This window comes from Schistocerca cancellata, chromosome 2 (genome assembly GCF_023864275.1).
Source record: "Schistocerca cancellata isolate TAMUIC-IGC-003103 chromosome 2, iqSchCanc2.1, whole genome shotgun sequence".
In the NCBI taxonomy this organism is placed as follows: Eukaryota; Metazoa; Arthropoda; class Insecta; order Orthoptera; family Acrididae; genus Schistocerca; species Schistocerca cancellata.
The window spans coordinates 481,896,065-481,922,556 of NC_064627.1; the positions used below are offsets into that span (position 1 = coordinate 481,896,065).

The 26,492-nt window shown below is 37.5% G+C and overlaps 1 protein-coding gene across 1 annotated transcript in view; it reads left to right on the plus strand.

Moving 5' to 3' along the window:
* LOC126162007 (nuclear fragile X mental retardation-interacting protein 1) overlaps positions 1-26,492 on the plus strand; it is a 161,119-nt gene that overhangs the window by 129,024 nt on the left and 5,603 nt on the right. The window contains exon 6 of the mRNA XM_049918229.1: positions 17,286-17,698. Within this exon, the coding sequence (XP_049774186.1) occupies positions 17,286-17,698 (413 nt within the window). The remainder of the gene's footprint in view (positions 1-17,285; positions 17,699-26,492) is intronic.

A 26,492-nucleotide genomic window follows, 5' to 3' on the forward strand; every position in this document is an offset into this window, starting at 1 on the left:
TCATGAAAAGCTTCTCCTGGAAAAAATACAAAATGGATTATTGAGCTGAAAGAAGAAACGCATATTATGCTGAAAAGTAGTGAACTTCGAATTAACAGGTAGTGAAATGTGTATAAAATGTGTTCCCTAGCTGTCCTTTCCAAAACCTTCAGTCATCCTACTATGCAATATAACACATACTGTCAAAACGAACTGCAACAAATACTTAAATAACTACATAGCATAAGTACATAAACTTCAACATCATCCTCATCTGTAAAGAAAAAATTCATTATCCATCACTTCATTATCTATATTATCGTAACTCCATTATCATCACCTGTAAAGAAAAACTTCATTATCCATAGTAGCATATTCTTCATCATTATTCATCAGCATTCATTATCATCTGCAAAAATAATCACTTCATTACTCATTATGCAACTATTCCTTATCTCTAGCATATTTCATCACTAAAACTAAGATGTGAAGTTTTGTCTGACAGCCTGCATCAATCGCTTCGTATTCTGAAAGAAAAAATTAATTAAGACTGCTATTCTACGATGTGTATAGTATATTCTTGTTAATGCTTGTTAATTCTGATCCATTTACTCTTCCTCATAAGGTTTTTGCATCTTCTTTCGTTTATTCCGTAGGTGAAATTCCCATTTCTGTTTAATTTATTTCCTTTATACGTTATTTCTTTCTGAAAATGATGAACAAAGATTAATGTCTTGCATTTAAATCATATACTCACTAAATAATGACTGGTTTATGGTAACATAATTAAGCATACAGCATAACATGACAGAAAACTTAATATGTCAAAAACATAGTGTTCAGAGGCAAAAATGTACACAGTGTATCACAATGTAGCAGCAAAAAAATGTAAAATAGTCACGATGTTGAGATAGCATAGGGCAAAAATGTTAAAGTCAACTGGTGTTTGTTATATCTTAAATATTTCATAGTGCATACAAACAAAACAGGAAAACAATCATACATACATAAAAAAATGATGACAAGAAATGTGACCTCCTTTGTGTTCAGCTTGTATGTTGTGTAGTTAATAGAGGCGAGAATTGAAGACTTTAATGGAGAGAGAATTTAATAAAATTAATATGTCACTAGATAAAATTGCATAATCATTCATAAGATACGTAAGTTTATCTGGAAAAATATGCCCGGTCTGACGTGTAACGACAAGAAAAGCGACCTGCTAACCTTACCTTGCCGGGCACTTGCCAAGAAAAAATACGATAATCATCAGTAAGTAGTCATGTGAATATAATTGCATAAGTGATCATAAAATTAGCAAATGGCATTATAGCATGTTAAATCATAAAGTATCTTCATTCAATAAAAGGTTTGACGTTTGACCAGTGGTGGTTTCCTTTCGATTTTCTGGTTCTCAAAGTTTCGACGTGTACAACATTGGGGTGAGGAATGCTGCGAATCCGATATGGACCTGTGTATAGAAGCTCAAACTTACTGCATCTACTCTTTCCTCTGTTGGATAAATAGTGTGTACGTACTAATATCTTCTGTCCAATGTGAAAGTCTCGGCGTGTACAAACCTGTTTTTGTTGTCTTCTCCGACGCCCTGCGGCACGTTTGATGTTGTTCAGCGCAATGTCAATTATTTCATGGTGTCGTAGTCGACGAGATGTAGGAAAGTTTACTAATTCTTTAATTTTGTTAGGTGGTTCAACATTTTCAGTATAACAGACGGAGATAGCATAGTGGATTCATTTGGCATGGAATTAATTACATCCTGGAATGAGAATATGTGTGTGTCCCAATCAATATGTTTTTTATGGTAGTAAATTCTACACAGTTTACCAATTTCTTTCATTAATTGTTCACAAGGGTTCGAAGAAGCATGGTACCTGGATATATATATCGGAGAAATGTTTCTAGCTCGTAACATACGTGTCCATATAGCAGATCGAAACTGTGGTCCATTGTCGGAAATTACTTTCAACACATGCCCTACATGAAATAAAAAATGTTTTACGAATGCTTTCGAAACAGTTTTAGCAGTAGCTTTGCGTAACGGAGTGAAGGTAACAAATTTTGAAGTGAGTTCAACAGCAACAAAGATGTAGCAAAAACCTCTATTAGTTCTGGGAATCGGACCAAAAATGTCTACAGCGGCCATATGTCTCAATTTAACAGGAACAATGGGATATAATGGAGGAATATGTGAAGTTGTGTCTGACTTAGCTTTCTGGCAGATTTTACATGACGCTAAAACTCGTCGTATACGTTTCTCCATGTTGGCAAAATGACAGTTCTGTCTCAGTACAAGAAAACATTTTCTTGCTCCGTAATGTGCATAACTTAAATGAGTATACCAGATTAATTTGTTAACCAGTTCGTCAGGAATGCATAATAACCAATTGTTGCTGTCAGGATGAGAGCGGCGAAACAGAATGTCATTGCATACAGTGTAATGGTTTCTAATCGTAACATTATTCCTATCTTGCCAGAGGTGTTTAATATCTTTCCACATGTTGTCTTTATTTTGCTCTTGTGCTATGTCCTGTAATGACGATGAAATGAAATTTTCAAATGCAACTTGTTGAATGTACATGACGCTGAAATTTGCTTTGCAGAAGTTGGTTGCGATGTCTTGCTGATTGTTGCCGAGAGAACGAGATAGTGCGTCTGCTACAATATTTTGAGTGCCGGGAATATGAACAATTGTAAAATTAAATTCCTGTAATTAAAGTTCCCATCTACTTAATCTGTCGTGTGTAAATTTAGCTGAAAGTAAAAATTGTATTGCTCTATGGTCTGTGTAAACGGTGGTATGTCTTCCATAAAGAAAATGCCTAAATCTTGTAAAAGCCCATACAACACATAATGTTTCCAGTTCTGTGACAGAATAATTACGTTCAGCAGGTGATAGAATGCGACTTGCAAATGCGATGTTTTTAATTACTGTACAACCATCTTCTTCAATTTCCTGAAAAATATGTACGCCTAAAGCGGTGTTAGAACTGTCGGTGGCTATGAAAAAATTTTTGGTAAGATCTGGGTGCGATAAAAGTGGTGCATTCAACAAAGCTTCTTTCAGGTTCACAAATTCAGAATGTGCTTGCTTATCCCAAGACCAAATAGTGTTTTTACCTGTCAATTGACATAATCTGGGGGTGTCTAAAGCAGAGTAATGAATAAATTTACGAAAAAAGTTAATTAAGCCCAAAAAGCTGCATAGTTGTCTTTTCGTCGTAGGAACAGTAATGTCATGTAAAGCTTGAAGTTTCTCCGGGTCAGGGGTAATGCCTTCTGCTGAAATTACATGTCCAAGAAATTTAATAGAAGTTTTGCCAAAGTGCGATTTACTGAGATTAACTGTGAGTCCTTGTGCACGAAAAGTTTCCAACAGTCGTTCAAGAATTAGATTGTGTTCAGACCAGTTAGCTTCTGCAATGAGAATGTCTTCTACGTACGTTGTGATTCTGTCTTTAAGTTCTGTTGGAAGTATTGTGTTCAAACTGCGAATAAAAGCTGCAGAAGAAATTGTTACGCCGAACGGTAATTTACAAAATTGATAACAGTCACCAAAACAGAGAAATGCTGTGTACTTTCTGCAGTTCGGATGGAGCTGAATTTGCCAAAATCCCGATTTCAGATCTAATGTAGAATAAATAGCAGTACTGTGAAATTTCTGTAGTAGTTCCTCCAGTATCTGTGGGCGATCTGTTTCATTAATAATAATGTCATTGATGTGACGCGAACCAAGCACGAGGCGAAGTGAACCATCTTTTTTCTTAACAATATGGAGCGGGTTTATGTACGGACTAACTGCCGGTTCAATAATTCCTTGGTCGAGCATATCTTGGAATTCTTTCTTAACTTGTTCTTTATGGATATATGGAATGGGATAATGCTTGGCTTTAAATGTGTCGTGCTGTTTCACTTGAAATTCATACATAAAACCGGACATCGTACCAGGAATGTTGTCGAAAACTGGAGCTTGCTGTAAAAGAATTTTGTGTAGTTGCATGCGTTCGTCGTCTGTACTTGCACTGCTTTGTTTAACTTTATCTGAAATCGTCTGTATTACGTCATAGTCGGCTTCGTCTGGAGTATTATAGTTGTGTACGTACGTATCTGTGAACAACGTGGAATTACAGTCTATGCTACATGGTACAGAAATGACCTCTGTACGGTTAATTGTTTGTTCTTCCGCAGATAATGAGTGCTGAAATTCTAAAGCTAATTGTACATTTTCATCCTTCAACATTAAATAGTAATTTTGAAAGTCAATAATGGCGTCGTGTTGTACCAGAAAATTAGTACCTAAAATAACGTCTGTTGTCAATAAAGGAACAATCCAAAAATTTGAGTGAAATGTGTGACCTGCAATACAAAATGATAAATGTGTCTGTAATTTAACGTCTACTCCTTTACTCGATACTGCTCCTTTCACTTTCGTTTTGCCTAATGGTAACGTAGGATAGGTATTCTCTTTGTTACACTCGTTGAAAGTTTCTTCATTTATTACTGACGTAGGTGATCTGGAATCAATTACAGATGAAAATTTCGATGAACCAATTTTAATTTCGATGACAGGATGTGAAATGGTTTTCTGAACAATTGGTCTTACCTGCAAAAGAGTGTCTCTGATATCGTCAAAAGTAATAACATTTTCGTGAACAACATTATGCGTGTCTAAAGCAATGCTTGTGTTACTGGAAGATGCAACCTGTACTGTATCTAGTCAAATTATATCCGGCGTGTTATTATTTTCAGGAGGATTCTGTGGCATTTCGACTAGTTGAACTGTTCTGTTATTTCTTCCAGACGTATTACGCTCTGGATGATACCTACTGTCAGGTTCATTCATGAGAATATGTTGTTGCTGATCATTTTGCTGCTGGCAAGACCGACTGTTATTAAACGTTTGTTGATAATTGTGCTCATTGTTCTTACGTCTGTCGTGATAGTCATTCCTATACGGTGCATTGCGATAGGAATTGAAGTACTGTGTTTTCTGCACGTAGTTATTTCCTTGCTGCCATCCGTTACTATTTGTTGGGGCTGAGACTATACGTACACGTGACGAAACATTAAAGTTTGGTTGACCTTGTAGACTGCATTGTTGGTTAGGTATGCTAACCGGCTGAATTTCATGCTGTTGTGGTGAAAAACGTCTATTGTTACCAAAATGTGGTTCCTGTTCCTGATAGTTTTGACAATATTGATAATTAAAATTTTGTCTGTTATTAAAGTTCTGGTGGTTGTCGTTCCTAAAGCGTCTGTTACCTTTGCTATTGAAATTACGTGGCTGATCGTAATTGCTGTACGTTTGTTGACCTTGGTTATTATAAGAAAAATTTTTGTTTATAAAGGAATAATCCGATTGCTGTACTTCCAAAAGCTGTAACAGATCCCTGAATGCCGAGATATTTTCTTTTTGCTGACCCGTTAAAAGTGACACTCTTAATGATCGTGGCAATTTAGAAATACATAATTGAATAAGTGCAGATTCACTATATGGTTCACTTAAGTACTGGTTTTGTTGAACCATGCGTTCAAAAAATTGCGTGACAGTGGAAAAATTCGAGTTCTCATAATTTGGTAAACTAATTAGTTGATCTTTAATTCCGCGCTGTGTCGTCTTCGACCAATACGCTGACAGAAAAGCATTCTGAAACACTTCTACCGAATAGCATTGTCTCGCGATCGGTCTCATACGAGTTGCCGGATCGCCTTCCAAAAAACTGCAAATAAATTCAAGTTTGTGTGTTACCGGCCAAGTCGGTGGAAAATCAAAGCTAAATTATTGTATCCAATCCAGTGGGTGAATCTGTGTTCTGTCATTTTTAAATACTTTAAATTTTCTCACAGATAGAAAATGTTTGTAATCAAAATTATCGTCTATGTATGTCGGAACCGGTTCAGGATTAAATGAAAATCTATTTGACTGGGACTGTTCGGAATCCAATTCATGTACTCTCTGTAGATTACCTAAATTATACTGGCTGTGTGATTCTGAGAAATGTTCGCAATTCGCCGTATGCTGTGATGTGTTATTAACTGAAATATTTTTTATCTCTGTTACCTCTTGCTGTAAACTTGACAATTTTCTATGTAATGTATTATTAGACGAATCTATCTCATTGATTGTCTGCTGTAGATTTTGGAATTCAGGTGTTTGGTTAAACGAAATCGGTGCTGTATCGTCTGATTTGCTGTCATTATTACTTTCAATAACGTCAATACGACTGGCCAATTCATCATATTTTTCAGTCAGTATTTTTACCTGATCATCGTTCTTAGTGTCAGAAGCATTAATCTGTTTTTGTAATTTACATGTGGTTTCGTTCAATTTTTTAACGTCAGCTTTGACGACATTGGAATCCTGTGTTAGTTCTAATTGTTCAAGTCTGTCGGTCACTGTTTGAATATCTACTGTGTGTGTATCTGTTTTCGATTTAAGATCCGAAATTTCATCACGTAATTCTGTGTTCAACTGTTTGATGGTATTAATTTCGTCTGATACTGTAGCAATATTGTTGTCTACGTATGTTTTTGCTTTCGCAAACAATTTACGTTTGTCTTCTTGTCTCTGTGCAGTAATTGTTTCCATGACTTGTCGTTTTACTTTATTCTGATCCTGTATAAATTTACGGAAATGCATATCACTGTTCTGTAGGTGAAGATTAAAACGTTCATCAATTTGAGTGTTCTGTTGGTCGAATTTCGCATCTATCTTTGCATCCATTGTGCGCGAAAGTTCTGCTGTCATTAACTTAAACTCATCGCGTAATTGTGTTGCCTTCTCAGAGCATTGTTTACCGACTGCACTAATTTCGTCTCTAAGTGATTCTGTTGCAGCGGTTTGCATATCCCTTAATTCTTGAGCAACAGATTTAATTTCCTCACTACTTTTCCTAGCACAAGTCTCAATTTCCTCACGTAATTGTTCCTTAGTATCATGACACTGCGCGGCAACAGCTCTAATCTGTTCACTAAGCTGTCTGGAACTGTTGTCTAATTTTTCATTAAGTTGTTTGTTCTGTTCGCTAAGTTGTTTGTGATTGTTGTCTAATTTTTCATTCTGTTTGGAATTTTCATTAAGTTGTTGTTTGAAATCTTCTTTAAGGTTGTCTTGTTTTTCATTAATTTCGTTAACTCGTTGTAGCAATAGTGCCATAATTTGATCCAACCCCATATTACCTTCTCTATTTTCTGTGCTGTTTGATGTAGAGATGGGCAAACTGAAACACGTAAATGTTTCGAAAAAAATGAAACAGTACAATGTAATGTTTTGATACGGTGTTTCAAAACAGTGAAACAGTTTGTTTTGTAATCTAATAAACCTACACATTTTATCATCTTGAATGTCTACTGTATAAGTATGTCCGTATAAACACAAATGAGGTGCGAGAGCGCTAATCATATCGCAGAAAGTATGAAACTATCACTTAGGCATCTTGGCAGTTTCGTATTTCCTGCAGCAAATGCGCTGCTTTTGTGTCATGTGACTTTCATACTTTTCAATTGGCTGAGGAAAGCCTTAGCTGAAGACAGAAGAACCACCACGAATGGAACTGGAGGTGGGAGCAAACTGCAGAAACAACAGATATGCTACTGGGATTCCCACATTCCATTAGTATGGCTAATATACCCATCCTGAAAATTTCCATGCACACAAAGGGAATCATTGTGGATAATAGACATAGTGACTATAGACTCACAAATAACGCCAAATAATTCGAATAAATAACAAAATATAACAGAAAAAAATTGTGTTTAAAGGTGTTTCGAACCATTACTATGAATTTACGATGCTTCCCGTTCACCATTACACTATCAGTGATATGTCAAACAGATTGCTTGCAATTATACCTACATCAAATTTATATACATGTCTAATAACTGTCACTCTACGCCTTTTTTTGTTTAAAATGTTGTAGTCTTATTTGCGTTTCTTAATATGATTACTGTACATGAACAGAGAAGCGTATGTTATAAAAAAAGTGTAATTTAACTGAATGATTTTCACATATTTATTATTTTGAATGCGAATAGTATGTGTTGTTTTATTGTTTGGTTAGTGTTTATAAAGCAGATGTTACGCCATTTCGGAATAGGACAGTCAGCTAGAAACGAATCTTTATTTTCGGATATCTTGAGCTTCATGCTATTGCTTGTCAAAAGATTTCGACACTCTTGAAAGTGTTTCATGAAGTGGTATGTTGTGTTTCAGTACCTGTGCCGAGCCCGAATCTCGTCCGACACAGAGCAGAATGAAACATCACTGTTTCGATACAATTAGTCCGTTCCAGGCGCAGGTGGACTGAAACAGTCTTATTTTGAAACAACAATACAGTTTCTGTGTCTGGCTCGAGATCCGAGACAAGGGCGGAATGAAACACCACTTTTTCGAAACAGTGAACCATAGCCGTTCCGAAACACTGAAACAGTTCCAGGTATCGATACACTGTATCGAAACATAGAAACAGTGGCCAAGTCTAGTTTGATGGCGTATCTGCAATTGTCACGTTTTGTGTATCCATTTGGATATTCTGTGATTCTAAAAAAGGTTTGCTAATCGGATGTGCATTGTTAGTCCCTGCCTCAGAATCAAATAAATCTGCCGTACCTTGAGTATACTGTTCATTTTCATTAGAAAAATTTGTTTGTTTGTCACGTAAAACCTGCAAACCGGGTGTGTCAAGCTGGGCAGCGCTCATTGCAACAGAACGCCCCGCGTCATCAATTGTCGTAAAATTAACAGAGGATACAATTAAATTCGTCTGTTCATCACTAGGATCAAAATTAACATTAGTGCTCGGTACACACTGATTGTCTGTAAATGGAGGATTGTCATCATTACACTGCGTGTCGCAAGTACTATCGCTCAAATTATTAGATTTGGTTATTTCACTCATTATACCTCGCGATGTACTATTAACAGTTTTTCGCGGCATTTTTCTCAAAACAAATTAATCACAAATGAAATAAGCACAATGCAAAAAGCAACAAACAAAAATACAACAAAGAGCAACGAATTGCCGATGATCTGTGAAAGAGAGTCACAAAATTAGTAAAAGCGTTGCGCCAAATGCTAATTATATTAAGTAAATAAGAGCAGATATCTGACTACTTATCAGAAGATTCTCAAAGAAATACGATCCTGGTTCGGATGTCGCCAAGTGTAACCTCCCCGCAAAAATATTAAATGACAATGATAATGAAAACGTGTGCCAAATGTCGTCTTCCCACAAAACTGAATAATTAAAATGAGTCAAGCGTAACCTCCTTGCAAAATTAAAGAATAACAATGGCCCAAATGTAAACTCCCCACAAAATAAAATTTAAGAAATGAAGATTGCTCATTAAACCCACAATAATGTTAATTAAATTATGAAGCATGAACTGAATGTAACATCTGAACAGCAATAATTAAACCTGATAAATCTTATAGGCACAGCAGCGTGCAATGCTGGCGTATATTTAATTCTGATTCTTGGAGGAAATGCATAGTTAATATTCTTTGAATTGAAATGAATCTTTTCCTTTAAAAGGGTTACTTTATAGAAAAATTATTATTGGGGCATTTCTTGAACAAATTAATTACAATTACCATACATTATTACCTGAGCACAATGCTGCTTCATTACCTTCTAAAACAATATACCTAGTCCTGAATCGTGACCAGAGATGGAAGGAGAGCACGCCGCCGACGCATGCCGACGCCCGCTCAGTACAACCGTCCACTCGCTACAACTACTGCCGACAGAGTGCAACTCGCAACTGTTCCTGTGGACTCGCTACGTGCTACTGAACTCTTGCGCGGTCAAGCGCAGACTAGCAACGACAAATAACTCTCTGGTCAGAGATTCTGTCATGCCTCGCCATCGCTGGTAATGAATACATATGAAACGTACGCGTTTCAAAGTGAATTCAAAGATATCACAGTATGAAGTTTCTCAACTACTCTTGACTGACTCAGTGCACTACAAGTGGTCCACCACATGTATCAAACTGGCCAGTTGACTCGTATCATCCATGACACCTTACAGATCTGACACCAAGACAATGAGGTGGTATTATGCTGGATACCTAGGCGTGTTGGGGTATAGGCAAATGCCAAAGCTGACAAAGCAGCCAAAGAAGGATATAAGAATGGTGGTGTGGATTTATATGCTGTTCCCTGGAATGCTGTTATTGTCTGACAGAATAATCCTGTATCAGTGGCAAATAAAATGATTGGAAGTGGCAAACAATAAACTGTGGTCACTCAAATCAACCACGCAGGCATGGTGGGCTTAATATCAACCACACTGATGGAATAAAGAGCTGCTCATGAGACTGCACATAGGGTGTTGCCCACTAAAGCACAGTTTCCTCCTGTGTTGGGAGGATTCCCCATTCTGTGAAGCTTGTGATATGTCACATTCAATTCATCATGTTTTGGCTAAGTGTGTTCTATTTTCCGACATTTAGGGCAGCCATTAGTTTGACAAGAGATCTGTCACATTCTCATTGATACTGACACCAGTGTAACACGAGTTTTGAAGTGTTGTGTGGCCTTGTGCCTAAAGTTCTGGGGAAGGGAGATCAGTATGTTCTGATGGATAGCTTACCCAGGCAGTTTCACATTTTTATTAATTGTTTTTTGATGTCATAGTCTAGTGTGCCATGGTAGTGTTTTTTTTTATAATTGCTAGGCAGACTTTCAAGCATTATAACCAGCTCCATGATCATCATCATCATCATCATCATCATCATCATCATCATCAGATAGGGTGTATTGTGATATTGTGATTGTGTTTTTAAACTCAAATCACAAGAGCATCCACTTATCGTAGAGCAGATATACCGTTTGACTGCACCTGACACATACCTACTTGCAGCTCTCTAGAAACAAAACAAGTAAAACACAGGAAATGAACTCAGCAAAAGAATATGGCTTATGAAAAAACAAACAGCCTGAATTGAGAAGCGAAGTGGGCATGGATATCAACTGTAAGGTGGTAATAACAATGACATCTCTGGTCAAGAAAACTGTACTGAAGTATGGGAAGTGATGAAAAACATTGTGATAACCACTGCTCAAGATAAGCTTGGATATAAAACAAAATCTTGTCTGGGGGGTAGAAGGATGGGGGTGGGGGGGAGGAGAGAGAGAGAGATATGGTTGAATAATGAAATTATTTCATTGATTGATGAACACCAAAAGCATAGATCCCGGACAGATTTAACTCAGTTTTTCACATTCGATTTTATGTTACCATTTATTATTGCTGCTATGGCTGCAATCCACTAATTTTTCTTACATTTCAGTAATGTGGTTATCAGAAACACATGAAGTCAAAGGATAGAGCAACAAAAAATAAATGCTTGAAACATTAATGTGAAGAAATTGAAAGCTTGCAAGCTTAACATCATAATGATAACTTACATAAAATCCTAAAAGAAACCACAGAGTTATATAGAAGAAAATATGTCTCTTTGATAGTCAACAAAGTTAATGAAATAGCTCTTAATGCTATGGAAAAGATAGAGACATGGGAAGACTGTACTAAGAATGTGTTTTTGGATGGTAAACTAAATGTTGAGATTTATGGGAACAAAAATCTAACAGGACCTGGAATTATGGAAAAAGAAATTGAGAAAGCTATACAATACCCAAAAGACAATGAAGCAATCACACTTAATGGGATTCCAGTGGAGTTCATTCAACTTCTTGGCGAAGAAGGTATCTAGAGTCTTACACAGATTTATGATACAGAGCATTATCCTGCCCAATGGCTATTATCATTCATTCCCTTTCGAAAAAAGAAGCATACAAGAAAATCTGGAGGTCATGGACTCATTAGTCTTATAACCCATGCCTTGAAAATATTTCTGGAAGTCATCCACCAAAGGTCATATGAAAAATTTGAAAAAATGATGAGAGACAGAATTTGGGTTTGGGAAATCTTTAGATAAAAGACATGCAATAGTGGCATTAAAAGTTCTACTGCAAAACTGCTGTACCAGGATAAAAATATTGGCTTTTGTTTTATTGATCATGGAAAAGCCTTCAATAGAGTGTAATGTCATAAAAATGATGGAAATCCTCAAAAGAATGCACATAGATCATAAATGCATCAGCTGTATAGAGAATTTGTATTGAAATTGGACAGCATAGGTTAAGTTTGATAATGAGGTCACCAACTTGGTTAACACCTGTAAAGGAGTCCAACAAGGATGTGTTCTTTCAATCCTGTTATTGAATCTGTACTCGGACTATTTTTCAAGAAGCACTTGGTGATATAGAAAAAGGCATAAAGGTTAATGTAGTCTTTATCAGCATCATTTTGCTGTAGTGATGATACAATATTGATTGCTGATAACTCACTGATAACTCAGGTGATCTTCAACAACTCGTTGAAATAGTAGGAGATTGAAGCAGTAATCTAGGTCTCAATATTAATATCAAAAAGACACATGGCAGCCCAACTCCTTTACAAATGCAGATCTATGATTCAGTGGCTTCTTAATACAAAGAGTTGATAAGTTTAAGTACCTTGGAACAAGGCTCTGGAAAGACTGGAGATCAGATACAGAGATAAAATGTCACATAGAGAATGCCCATGCTGCTTTCATAAAATTTGAGAAAATTCTCAGAAATACAGACCTAGATCTAAAGTTCAATTTGTCAGGTCCTATATTTGGTCTGTACTTCTATTTAATTTCGAAGGATGGGTGCTACATTTAAAAGTAGCAAGGAAGATCGATTTGTTTGAAATGTGAATTTGCCACAGAGTGCTTAAAATACTTTGGATGGCAAAAGTATCCCGCACCAAAGTATTGCGAAGAATATTTAAACAGAGAAATGTTAGTAACTTTTAAAAAGAGGATATATCTTATGGAATGCCAAATATACACACATGAAAAAAAGTTTTGCATCAGCCCAGTTCCCAGAACTCCTGAAGATAGATGTTGATTGTGGATATTGTATCACAGACACAGTCCCTTTGATTGTTCAGAGATGTTACTAAACCCACCCAAGGATGTAAAGAACTATACATGAACAGTGCATATGAGACGCAGGGATCCGTCAGCCGATCAGTTCCAGTCATTTCACCAGGAAGGAGGTACACAACTCGTGTTGTCTGTACTTCAACCATACCTAGACGGTCAATACTGTGGTTCGACCGTGTCCACATTGTTATTTTGTGCCAGGAAGGGCTCTCAACAAGGGAAGTTTCCAGGCATCTTGGAGTGAACCAAAGCAATGTTGTTTGGACATGGAGGAGATACAGAGACACAGGGACTGTCGATGACATACCTCACGCAGGCTGCCCATGGGTTACTACTGCAGTAGATAACCACTATCTGTGGATTATTGCTCGTAGGAACCATGACCGCAATGCCACCATGTTGAATAACACTTTTCGTGCAGCCACAGGATGTCATGTTACGACTCAAACTGTGTGCCATAGGCTGCATGATGCACCCTTCACTCCCGTCGTCCATACCGAGGTCCATTTTTGCAACCACAAGACCATGCAGCGCGGTACTGATGGGCCCAACAACATGCCGAATGGATCGCTCAGGATTGTCATTATGTTCTCTTCACTGATAAGTGTCGCATATGTCTTCTACCAATCAATCATCGGAGATTTGTTTGGAGGCAACTCGGTGAGGCTGAACGCCTTAGAGACACTTTCCAGTGAGTGCGCAGCAAGGTGGAGGTTCCCCGCTGTCTTCGGGTGATTATGTGGGGCTGACGTACGCCGCTGGTGGTCATGGAAGGTGCAGTAACAGCTATATGATATGTGAATGCCATCATTCGACCAGTTAGTCCAACCATATCGGCAGCATATTGGCGAGGCATTCGTCTTCATAGTCGACAGTTCGCGCCCCCATTGTACATCTTGTGAATGACTTTCTTCAGGATAATGACATTGCTTGACTAGGTGGCCAGCATGTTCTCCAGACATGAACCCTATCAAACATGCCTGGGGTAGATCGAAAAGGGCTGTGTATGGATGACTTGACCTACCAACCACTCTGAATTGCCATTGAGGAGTTGGACAATCTGGACTAACAGTGCCTTGATGAACTTGTGGATAGTATGCCATGACGAATACAGGCATGCATCAATGCAAGAGGACATGCTACTGGGTATTAGAGGTACCAGTGTGTACAGCGATCTGGACCACCACCTTGGAAGGTCTCGCTGTATGGTTGTACAACATGCAATGTGTGGTTTTCATGATCAGTAAAAAAGGGCAGAAATGATGTTTATGTTGATCTCTATTCCAATTTTCTGTACAGGTTCCAGAACTCTCAAAACTGAGATAATGCAAAACTTTTTTGATATGTGTATATTTCTACTGTTGTTAAAAGAAGAAAAGGTTGAGGGTGAAAGAAGAATAAAAAAGGGCAAAGGAAGGTATGTTGGTTACATAACATAAATCAGTGAACAAGATTGCTAAGTGCAGTTCAACTACTACATACTGTGGTTCATAGAATAACAATGTATTGTATGGTCACAAATATGTGTTAATGGATAGGCGACTGATATAAGATTATACATGTTTTGAGCTATCTATTTTCATTATATTATGATGACTAATCCTGTATTATCTTAAGGTGTTCCTGGGATGAATTGAGAAATAAAGTATTGTACAATAGAATCTTGAGTAATTTTTGCTGCCACAAGTGTTCATACAAAGCACAACTAACTTATGTAAAAAAGTGGCTGATCAAAAAGATAAATACATCTTGCATTTGTCATTTATTTTTCAGGAAGACATCTAATTGTTTGGCCAAAATGAAATTTTCATTAGAAATATGTGAAATTCATTTGGAAAATAAATGTTTTAGCAGTTATATTGTGACATTTAGAGCTCCCTAGTATGGTTTATGCAGTGAGCATAGTTACAAAAGCAGAAAAAGTTATGACAGTCAGATATGCTATTGAAGTTCCATTCAAGTGTGAAATGTAAGGCACTGTTCATTTTTTACAGGCATTGAGTACTACACCTAGTAATATTCACCATGGTAATCAAGTATGGCAATGTTATGAATGTGTCCAGAACTTAGAAATCATGCTTAATATTGAATAATGGGCATAAAGATTGTGACAATGCTGAGAAATGGTGACAATGAACTTCTCATGACAATGCTCAGATAGAAATGCGAAAATCTGGTTCTTGATCTCATAAACCACTTCAAAGCAGCAGGATAGTTTTACCTGTAATTGCTGTTGTGAGTGTAAATTTTTCATTTCATTTTATTTATTTCGTGAATTAACTGGGAAAATTTACTGCCAACTACAAATGTCTGACCACATTCATTACTGATGGTTTGCCCATCTATTTGTAAGTGTGAGTGATACAGCTGATATATCGTTATCATGTCCCATCCAATTATAACTATAAACCATATACAATTTTCACACTGTTACAGTTAATTCGTACGTTCACCATTCAGCCTCCATTAACACTTTGGAGACCAGCCACTTAGAAGAATTTTGGGCCTCGGAAACAGGCCATTTGTGTTGTTAGTTAAAGTCTTACTGGTACTTATGTATATTGATATATCACCAAGAATAATACACACCAAAAATGCCCAAGCACCAAGATTTTTTTTTATTTACTTTAGTTCATTAATAAATTATGAATTTTAAAGTAGTTACTGCTCAAGAAAAAATTGGATGGTGAATTTATTTGCTCCTCTCAAGATCTCAAAATTTTTTGCTCACTCAACAGATGTGACATATTTGTAGCAGAATTACAGCCAACTGCAAAACTTAACGAGTACATCACAAAATTATGTCACTGCAATCATACTGCCTGAGCCATTCATGACAGCAGCTATCACGTTCCCTAGTGGTTTTTAATAATTCTGGAAGTTGACAACAGAAGCAGCACCAGTCAATGGGCAGGTCACAAGATGACCATACATTGTTCTCATATGGAAGGAGTCCAATTTTTGAGTGATAGATGGCTCACAGTTGAGATCATCATGGCCCAACCTGTACTCAGGTGCAGTCTTTTTAACACTGAGTTGTGGCCCAAGCTATGCTCAGGCTTGTCTCCAAATTGTTATAGAGTAGCTTTTTCTCCCACTCCTGCACATCTTGCTTCTGAAAGTAGTTACTGAACATCAGCCAACCTCCTTGTGCATATCTTTTGCTAATGTCTCCCTTCGTCCATCTGGTCCAAGTTACCCTATGTTTTTTAGCATCGGATAATGTTAGCACTGTTTCCTGACACTCATAATACAACTTGTTTCACTATTTCTGAAAAATTTCAGTTACCCTGTGGTTAAATGTAACTGCTCTGCATTATAGAGATATTACTTGGAAATCTGATGTGGAAAATAATCGTGCATTAAAATATTTAAACTCTGAATGTAATAATTTTATGAACAGATGATCAGTTGTAGACCTGCATATTTCCACTAGCAGTTATAATGTTATCTTCTTCTTCTTCTTCTTCTTCTTCTTCTTCTTCTCTTTTTAAATAAGCTCACCCTTTTTCCCCCCTCTGAAGCATATTTTTTTTTTATTGCAACATAGCCATGAGCAGTGATTTGCATGAAACAAAGAAAATTTACCTCGGATTATCAAAGCAATCATCATCATCATTGTCATCATCGTCATAGTTTAATGAAATGCCTTGTCCAAAAATTTGGGTCTTTGTTCATGGAAAATGATCATGAGTGGCATATTCCATCAGCCTGTATTTCTTATATAGTGCTTCATTTTAAATCCATGCTCAGAAAGCTTGGTAGAAATTATTTAAGTGTGATCAATTCTATATTAATTAAATTATAGCTCACCTTCATTCATATATTTGTAGTTGCAGTTTTATAACCATTGAGTGGACAAAAGTAGGTTTATTAAAAGATGACTTCTAATCTGGGAAGCTACTATTATGCATCCAACCAACTGATTCACGTGTAAAGCTTTGTGTAAAAATGATATTTTTAGCAATATGTAAATGTGAAGTGCTCCACCAAGTTCCATGCCAAACAAAAGTAGCTCTAAATGTCTAAATTATACCTACTGCCTTTGAAGGTTTATTAAATGACATTAAACTAAAGACATCCGTTCTTATCAGTGTCAGTGTAACATTGCAAATCCCATAGTCATCTATTTTATATAAACATTTTTCATAATTGTATGGTAAAAAGCCTTTTGCATTTCTGTTAAACATTTGATATTTATGACATATGCAGACAAATAACTCTCGATTGCATCAGTTTTGAACAACAGGTTTGAACAAATCTGTTATGGAAAATGTTGTTTGATTTGTTGTTGTTGTTTTTTGTTCCAGGAGAAGAATCCCACAGCAATGTTAAAGGAGTTGAAAACAATGCAAAGAAAACAAATACAAAAACAGCTGTAGCTATATCTCCTGAAAGTAAAAGTAAATCCCCTGCCAGTAATAAAGTTTGCAAGCCATCAGTTTCAAATGACAGTGAAGGCAGTGGACCAGAAGAAGTTCCTGTAGTGAAGGCTCTGGAAACTACTCAGCCCACAGAAAACCAGTCTGAAAGTGAAGAACAGCAGCAACCACCTGTACGGTCAACTGGACGAAAAAGAAAACGTTTTCACAGGCAGCGGGTTAGCAAACGTAAGTTTGAAGGAAAAGGAGAAAATGGTCAGAGTGCAGAGAAAACTGGACAGCCTCAAGCTCCTCAACGGAAGATACATTTACACCGAAGACGACTAACACTTCTTGAAAAGGTAATGATCTTCTTTCCCATTCGATCTTTATGTATAAAAAGTTTTAACTGTGAAATGCTATATCTCTTGAAGCATTTAGTCGCTCAGGACACTACAGAATGAGAGGAACAGCTTGGTAACACAGCAGGGAAAAATTTGCAATGAATTTTGAAATAAACAGACACATGAAGGATATAGCTGTGAAAACCAGAACCAATCCCTCTTAAGCATTTCTTTCAGTGCATTGCATGGAGAGTGCTTCTTTGGCATCCATGGATGATAATCTTTGTCAGCTTTCTGATGCTTTGACATTCTCATACATACTGAGAGGAAATTGCTGAAATTCCTAGTACAACTGTGTTAATTCATCTATGAATCTCATACCACATTCCTCATTGTTGATTCTGTCTAATTTATGGTAAATTCATTATTTCATTGCAAATTATATGGAGCAATAAAAAATAATATTTGTTCTCTACCTTTTTTGTATAGGCAGTAGTTCCTTTCATAGGGTATTGACATTCTTTTTAAATGTCTGTCAGTCCAATACTTGACTACATGAACATGATGTCGCCATTTGCTAAACAACATCTAAACATCATGAGCAGCACTTACAACATTTATTAGCTAAACTGGTATTCATCTGTATAACTCATCGTCAATGGCAGGAATGGTTTCAATTGAAAATCACAAAGAATTTATAATTGACACTCATGTCATTGATAAAGAGATAGATAATATGTCATAGTGATGGGCTGTATACCTGAATACTGATTTGACTAATAAGTGTTTCAAGTGAAGTTCATGATATTTAGAAGACATCCTTTAAGAAATATTTAAAAGTTGTGGAACACCAAGAATTTTCAAGATTTTTGCATTCAAGATTTTTATAGTGTCACCACTTCTCACAGTAATGCACCAGCTTCATTCACAGGCGCACTAGCAAATATCTGTGTCGGGCCTATTATTTCTGAGGTGGTCTCTCAATGAGAGTCGTGCCTTAGCATTCATGCCATATGGTTATTGCTATGACTGCAGACATTGTCAAAATTGTCCTACCACCATATATTCTAGTCCCACCACTGCTCAGTCTCTTGACTTCATAAAGAGGAAAGCATTCTATGGGACAAGCTGAGGTACAGACATTGTCCACATTTTTATGACAGTGTGATGCCTCCCTGTTGTGGAGGCTTGCCATTCTTTTAATGTGTTTGTTCAGTGATTTGCCACATGTACCCAAATTCAATGCACCACTTTGTCTTTCTGTCCCTTTAGTGAGGAAAGTGTGCTTATGACAGGCTGCATTGTTAACACACATTATGCTGTCACAGAGCCTGTAATATAGTGACAGTTACGTTGGTCCCTGCTTCATCTTGCAGGCATTTTAAGTTTTTTTTTCCCAGCATTGATATTTGAGAACTACGAAAATTGGAACATGTTCTAAAGTATGTATCTGGTTGTTGTCATCCACTATAGTAGAACTTTGATTTTACGTTCTCCAATTTTACATTTTTTGCAGAATCGAGGCGAATCTAGGAAGAAATGTAAAATCGGGGAACTTTTAGCATTGATCTTATGGGTTCATCACAGGGTCTATGAATTTATGGTGTGCTATAAATTCATAGCCCCTATGATGAAGTCATGGGATCAATGCTAAAAGTTCCATGATTTTTACATTTCTTCATAGATTTGCCTCGTTTCTAAGTTCTTACTCGATGTCTCCCTATTGAAATTTGATGTGACTGAATGAGTTATGTTGTTGTTGTTGTTGTGGTTTTCAGTCCAAGGACTGGTTTGATGCAGCTTTCCGTACTACTCCATCCTGTGCAGGCCTCTTCATCTCTGAGTAATTACTGCAACCTCCATCCCTCTCTGAATCTGCTCTAATCACTTGGTTCCCTGTATGATTATCTTTACCCCCCCCCCCCCCTCTCACACACACACACACACACACACACACACTCTCTCTCTCTCTCTCTCTCTCTCTCTCTCTCTCTCTCTCTCTTCCCTCCAGTACTAAATTGGTGATTCCTTGATGCCTCAGAAGTGTCCTATCAGCTGATCCCTTCTTGTAGTCAGGTTGTACCACAAATTTCTCTTCTCCCCAATTCTGTTCAGTACCTCCTCATTAGTTACGTGATCTACCCATCTAATCTTCAGCATCCTTCTGTAGCACCACATTTCAACTTCTTCTATTCTTATCTTGTCTAAATTGTTTATTATCCATGTTTCACTTTCATACATGGCTACTCTCCATACAAATACTTCCTGACACTTAAATCTATACTCTGTCAACAAATTTCTCTTCTTCAGAAATGCACCAAGCGAGGTGGCACAGTGGTTAGCACACTGGACTCGCATTCGGGAGGATGACAGTTCAATCCCGCATCCGGCCATCCTGATTTAGGTTTTCCGTGATTTCCCTAAATCGCTCCAGGCAAATGCCGGGATGGTTCCTCTGAAAGGGCACGGCCAACTTCCTTCCCTGATCCGACGAGACCGATGACCTCGCAGTTTGGTCTCTTCCCACAAACAACCCAACCCAACCCTCTTCAGAAATGCTTTTCTTCCCATTGCCAGTCTACATTTTATATCCTCTTTACTTCATCCATCATCAGTTTTTTGCTTCTAAAATAGCCAAACTCATTTAGTACTTTAAGTGTCTCATTTCCTACTCTAATTCGCTTAGCATTGCCTGATTTAATTTGACTACATTCCATTATTCTTGTTTTGCTTTTGTTGATCATCATCTTATATCCTCCTTTCAAGATACTGTCCATTACGTTCAACTGCTCTTCCAAGTTCTCCGCTGTCTCTGACAGAATTACAATGTCATCAGCAGACCTCAAAGTTTTTATTTTTTCTCCCTGGACTTTAATTCCTACTCCAAATTCTTCTTTTGTTTCCTTTACTGCTTGCTACATCTACAACTACATCTGCATGGACACTGTGCAAATCACATTTAAGCGCCTGGCAGAGATTTAATCAAACCACCTTCACAATGACACACTATTATTCCCATCTCGTACAGCACACAGAAAAAACAAACACCTATTTCTTTCCGTGCCGGCCCTGATTTCCCATATTTTATTGTGATGATCATTCCCCCCCTCTTACATCCTCTCGTTCTTTCAGTTTATCCGGGTCCCATCTCCTTAAATTCCTGCTTTTTTGCAGTTTTTTCAGTTTTAATCTGCTGTTCATAACCAATAAATTGTGGTCAGAGTTCACATCTGCCCATGGCAATGTTTTACAATTAAAAATCTGGTTCCTAAATCTCTGTCTAACCATTATATAATCAATCTGAAACCTTCCAGTGTCTGCAGGTCTCTTCCACATATTCTTAAACAAAGTGTTAGGTATGATTAAATTATTCTCTGTGCAGAATTCTATCAGGCAGCTTCCTCTTTCATTCCTTTCCTCCAATCCATATTCACCTGCTGCTTTTCCTTCTCTTCCTTTTCCGACTATCAAATTCCAGTCCCCCATGACTATTACATTTTCGGGACCCTTAATTATCTGAATAATGTCTTTTATCTCATCATACATTTCTTCAATCTCCTCCTCATCTGCAAAACTGGTTGGAATATGGACTTGTACTAGTGTGGTGGATGTGGGCTTCGTGTATATCTTGGCTACAATAATGCATTCACTATGCTGTTCGTAGTCACTTATCTGCACTGCTATTTTTTTACTCCTTATTAAACCTATTCCTGTGTTACCCCTATTTGATTTTGTATTTATAACCCTGTATTCAACTGACCAGAAGTCCTGTTCCTCCTGACACCAAACTTCACTAATTTCCACTTTATCTAACTTTAACCTATTCAAATCCTTTTTTAAATTTTCTAACCTACCTGCCTGATTAAGGAATCTGACATTCCATGCTCTGATCCATAGAGTGCCAGATTTGTTACTCCTGGTAACAACGTCCTAGTGAGTAGTCCCCTCCCGGAGATCCAAATGGGGACTATTTTAACTCGGGAATATTTTACCCAAGAGGATGCCATCATCATTAAACCGTACAGTAGAGCTGCATGCCCTTGGGAAAAATTACAGCTGTAGTGTCCCCTATCTTTCAGCTGTTCACAGTACCAGCACAGCAAGGCTGTTTTGGTTGAAGTTACAAAGCCAGATCAGTCAATCATCCAGACTGTTGGCCTTGCAACTACTGAAAAGGCTGCTGCTCCTCTTCAGGAAACACATGTTTGTATAGCCTCTCAACAGATACCTCTCTGTTCTGGTTCCACCTATGATATGGCTATCTGTATCGCTGAAGCACGCAAGCGTCCCCCCCCCCCCCCCCCACCAACGGCAAGGTTCATGGTCCGGGGGGGGGGGGGGGGGGGAGGAGGAGGAGGGGAGTTATAAGTGGCACAAAAGACAAATGGTTCACATCTCATGTGGTGGTGGAGTCAAGGGAATATTTTAGGCTGTTGTGGAGAGGGGAGACATGAGAGAGAAAGTGCTAATGTAATCCACAATTGGTGTTGCCAACACAGCCCTCAATATTTAGCTCCACTGCTCAGTTGTCATACAACTTCTGCTAGGCTGCAGTGGTAATAGAAAACCGAGACAGTCAGCGCAAATTGTTCTGGACTGAACCAGTACATGACAAAGGGGCACCCACCACTGTTTCTTGTACACTCACAACTAAGTCTCATCTTTTTGCATGTGTTTCTGATTTAGTGTATCCAGCATCAATATCAGTCATCAATCTTTTAAGTTCAAACACTGAGTCTTGAAGAATATGCTCAGTCATAATTGAGGAAGCGTCACACACACACACACACACACACACACACACACACACACACACACGGAATGAGCTCACCTACTGAATGTCTGGAGAGGGCAAGTGGCCCTTCATCTACAGGAGTGCAGGTAAGGGTGAAACCATTTTGTGAAGTGCTGAAAATACACTTTTCATGCTGATGATGTTTTATGACATAGATGTCACGTGGGAATAGAAGAAAGGTTTTGTGATAGCACATTTTAAAGACTTTTGTGTTCAAATCTGACATGATACAGTTACAAGAACTACATACATTGCTCACATATATACTTTGTACCCCACACACCACAAACTATAGATCTTAAAGAGTGACAGTAGTGATAGAGGGCATGAAACGGAACTGTAGCACCTGAGCTTTTCTTTTAATTTACGTTTTACACAGTGCACAGAAATTAACTGAGCTGACTTTTAATAAGTTGTAATGTCAATTAGGGAAGTAAACCCATTTTTTTGACATCTCTGTTTCTCATTAAGCCCAAAATAATGCTTTAATGGTGGTGAGCTTTCGAAGTGCGGCTCATAAGAAAAACATTAAACAAAAACAGCAGTGGTGACAAAAATTGTCATTAAACAGATGTTTGCATTTATGTTTATTGTTTAACCGCATAACTGCTGTGATGTTTTTGGTTTAATTCAACATGTTCATTTATTTATATTTTTTCTGAGTCAGCACAAAGGATGATCTCTCAAAAATGCATGTTTTGAACATATAATTTCTGGTCGTAGCATGTTGAAAAACAGCCCAATTACCTTGTACCCAATTTTTTTTAATAACTGTAAACACTGTATTGTATATTTCATTTCCTTCACTTAGACAGATTTTATACAAAGTATTGGACAGGATTGTGATTTTTAATCATATATGCCAATTACGTGTTTTTTGCTTGTGTTTGGGTGGCTTTAACATTTTTCCAATGTACATTTTCCTCCATTTTGCGTTTTTTTAAAGTCTGGACTGCACGAAAAAGTAAAACAGGTGTTTCATTGTATTCAGCATGAATATGCATGAACCATTTTTTTTATTTATTTATTTATTTATTTTTTTTTTTTTTCAATTCTTCATTCTACTCCTGTTCACAAACTGCACAGCAACCATTACGAATTTTTGTGCATATAGATTCCCACAAGTATATTTGCTCTATTATTAGTTCAATCCTATAAAAGAGAGCATGTTCAAATGCTTATTGTCATGATATCAGCACACTGAATGTTTAAAGCTCTGTTCACCATAGTCATTAACATACGCTGCTTTGTGTTGACGATGATACTGAACAGAACATTGAAACTTCACCATGTTTCCATTAGCACAACAAGCAACTGAAGATGCTCTTGTTTGCAGAGTGAAACAATTTAAAAAACTTCTGCACACCACATTGAAGTGCATGGCAGAAGTTAAAATATACATCGTGAAATAATGTGGCCTTTGATGATGTATCTATGCATTAACTTTTTCTATTCATCAGTGTCATAATTTTACTTTATTTTTCATTTCCATCTCTTTGTCTGCATTTTCCTGCCTTTCCTGTCCTTGGACACTTTCTCTTCACTATTTTCTGTTACAACTGGTATTTCCTTCCAATTTCGTCTGGTGTCCTTCCATGTTTTTGCTCTTGTTAATTCTTCTGAGACTTGTAACTTCCTGTATTTTCAAATTGTTTCTTTTGCTAACATTTTGTTTTTCATGTACCTCTTGTTCTGTTTGTGATTGGGTTCGGCAGATGTATCAAAGTTAATTCTCATCACTCATTTCTATTTGTTTGCCCTTTCTTTTATCAAATCACTTCGTTTTCTGCCTATTTTTGCTGCTAGGTAACTAGAAATACCTTTTTTTTTTTAATTTTTTGTGTACTGTTTGTTGCTCATTTTCTGTGCTCTCTTTCTCTTTCCATTTTTTAGTTATATTCTTATATCTTTATTTTTCACATTATAGATTACATTTCTGGATACCTTATACAAATATAGAGAAGAGCTTCATTTGTTCACATTAGCATGTACTGGCCCATTTCTCTTATAGCCAACATGAGAAAATTCATCATTATTGGTATGGAGTTGTTGCACTGACCTCATTTTCAGCCTCTACAGAAAGAATTTCAATGAGAGGCTCATTTTTTCAAGTTACTGGTTAGAGAATACTAAGCCATCACTTCATTCCTAAGATAAAAGTAATGAATATCATATTGTGGAGGCATGCCATGCCATGCCATGCCATGCCATGCCATGCCATGCCATGTGCTGTGAGCTTCAAAACACATCTTTCCCCAGGGAGAAACATTGAAACCTTTTTCTATGACTGCAAAGGCATCATTCCCACAAAATTCCTTCACAAATTGTCGACCTAGGATGCTGCACACTATTTCTGGCTATTGTGGAAACTGAGTGTGGCTTACAAGAACAATGGGGACTGTTAATACTACCACCACCACCACCACCACCACCACCACCACCACCACCACCACCTTTATCTTTATTTTTCACACCATAGATTACATTTCTGGATACAGTCAGGTCTATTTCAGGTTATATCCATCTACCGCACGAGTACAACTGGTGACTTAAACAGTTTTACAATACTTTGTGCAAGATATGGGTGATTCCAAACAGCACTATACCTTGTATTTCACTGTGTTTACATATCCTAAGATTCTAGACAGAGCATCTTCAGGTTTTGTGATATAGATCCCATGGCACCCGTGACAGTGGTGATGACATTAGTTCCTTCACTCTACGTTTGACTGTCCCTGATGCTCAGTTCCTTCTGCACCACTTGATCGTTAATATTCTCTTCATACAGTGCTGATAAATCAATTAGGAGGCATGCTCTTGGGTGTGGCTGACGCTCAACAATGTCAAGCTAGTTAGCTGCAACTAGTAAGTCAAAATGTGTGCATTGGTCATACGGGATAGTGCTACATCCAGCTGTCGTGACTGCTTTTGCTGTGTGCTTGTACCATTTTTTTGAAAAGATCTAATGTTGCTAGAGCTCCTCATATTTGCCAGTGAAGGTATGTGCACACTTCATTCTGTATCTCGAGATATTCATGTTTCATAAATATAGGACAGCCTAACAGTATGTGGTTTTTGCCTTGGAGAGTACCCCATAAAGTTGACTACCATCATCTTGAGCAGTTTTGTTATAACTTTTTTTTTAGTTCTTTATCCTTGAGGCCTTGATCTGTGCCAACATTGAAGTTGCCCAGGTGGTTTGGGTATTGACCATTAAGTGATTTCCATATACAGGCTTGTTTTAGCTTATTTTGAGTTTCCATTTTGATGTTTCTTTAATAAGTGAGTCTAATTAATAATTCTGCATATTTTTCTGGTACTCAGCAGGGTGACACCATTCAGAGGGTTTGATATTTTGGCAAGCCATCTTCAGGCTTTCCTGTTGATTGATTGTCATATTAACAAACACCCAACAGTGATGCTAAGCCCCTTTGTGGGCAAATGCCAGTACCACATACAAAATTTGATGCATTTCATCCAGCAGGATCTTAACTTCCAACTGGGCCAAGATGACCTTGTGGTGAGCTTCAATGTGGCGTCTCTCTTCACAATGATACCTTTTAAGAGACTTCCTAAACCTCGTAGGAGAAAAGTTTGGGCCACTGATGACAAAACTGCTTGATTTTCTGCTTACATCAGCTTAATTTCTTTTCAACCTGCAATTATCATGAACAAATAGATGAGGCAGCAATGGGCGGCCCATTGTGGCCAATATGTTTATGGAGGCATTTGTTGAAGAAATCCTGGAGTCAGTAGTCTGCATGCCCTTGTGCTTTATTTACATGTGGATGATACATCTGGCCACGCATATGACATCACTTCAGACTTCCTACAACATCTGAATTTGCTGCACCAAAACATCATTTAATGATGGAGATGGAAGAAAATAATCATTTCTTGATGTGCATGTCAAGGCCATATGGCACACTTGGACACTGCATTTACCTTAAATTGGTGCATCCGGATTTGTACTTGCATGGCTCCAGCCATTATGACACTTCACAATGAGGAGGACAC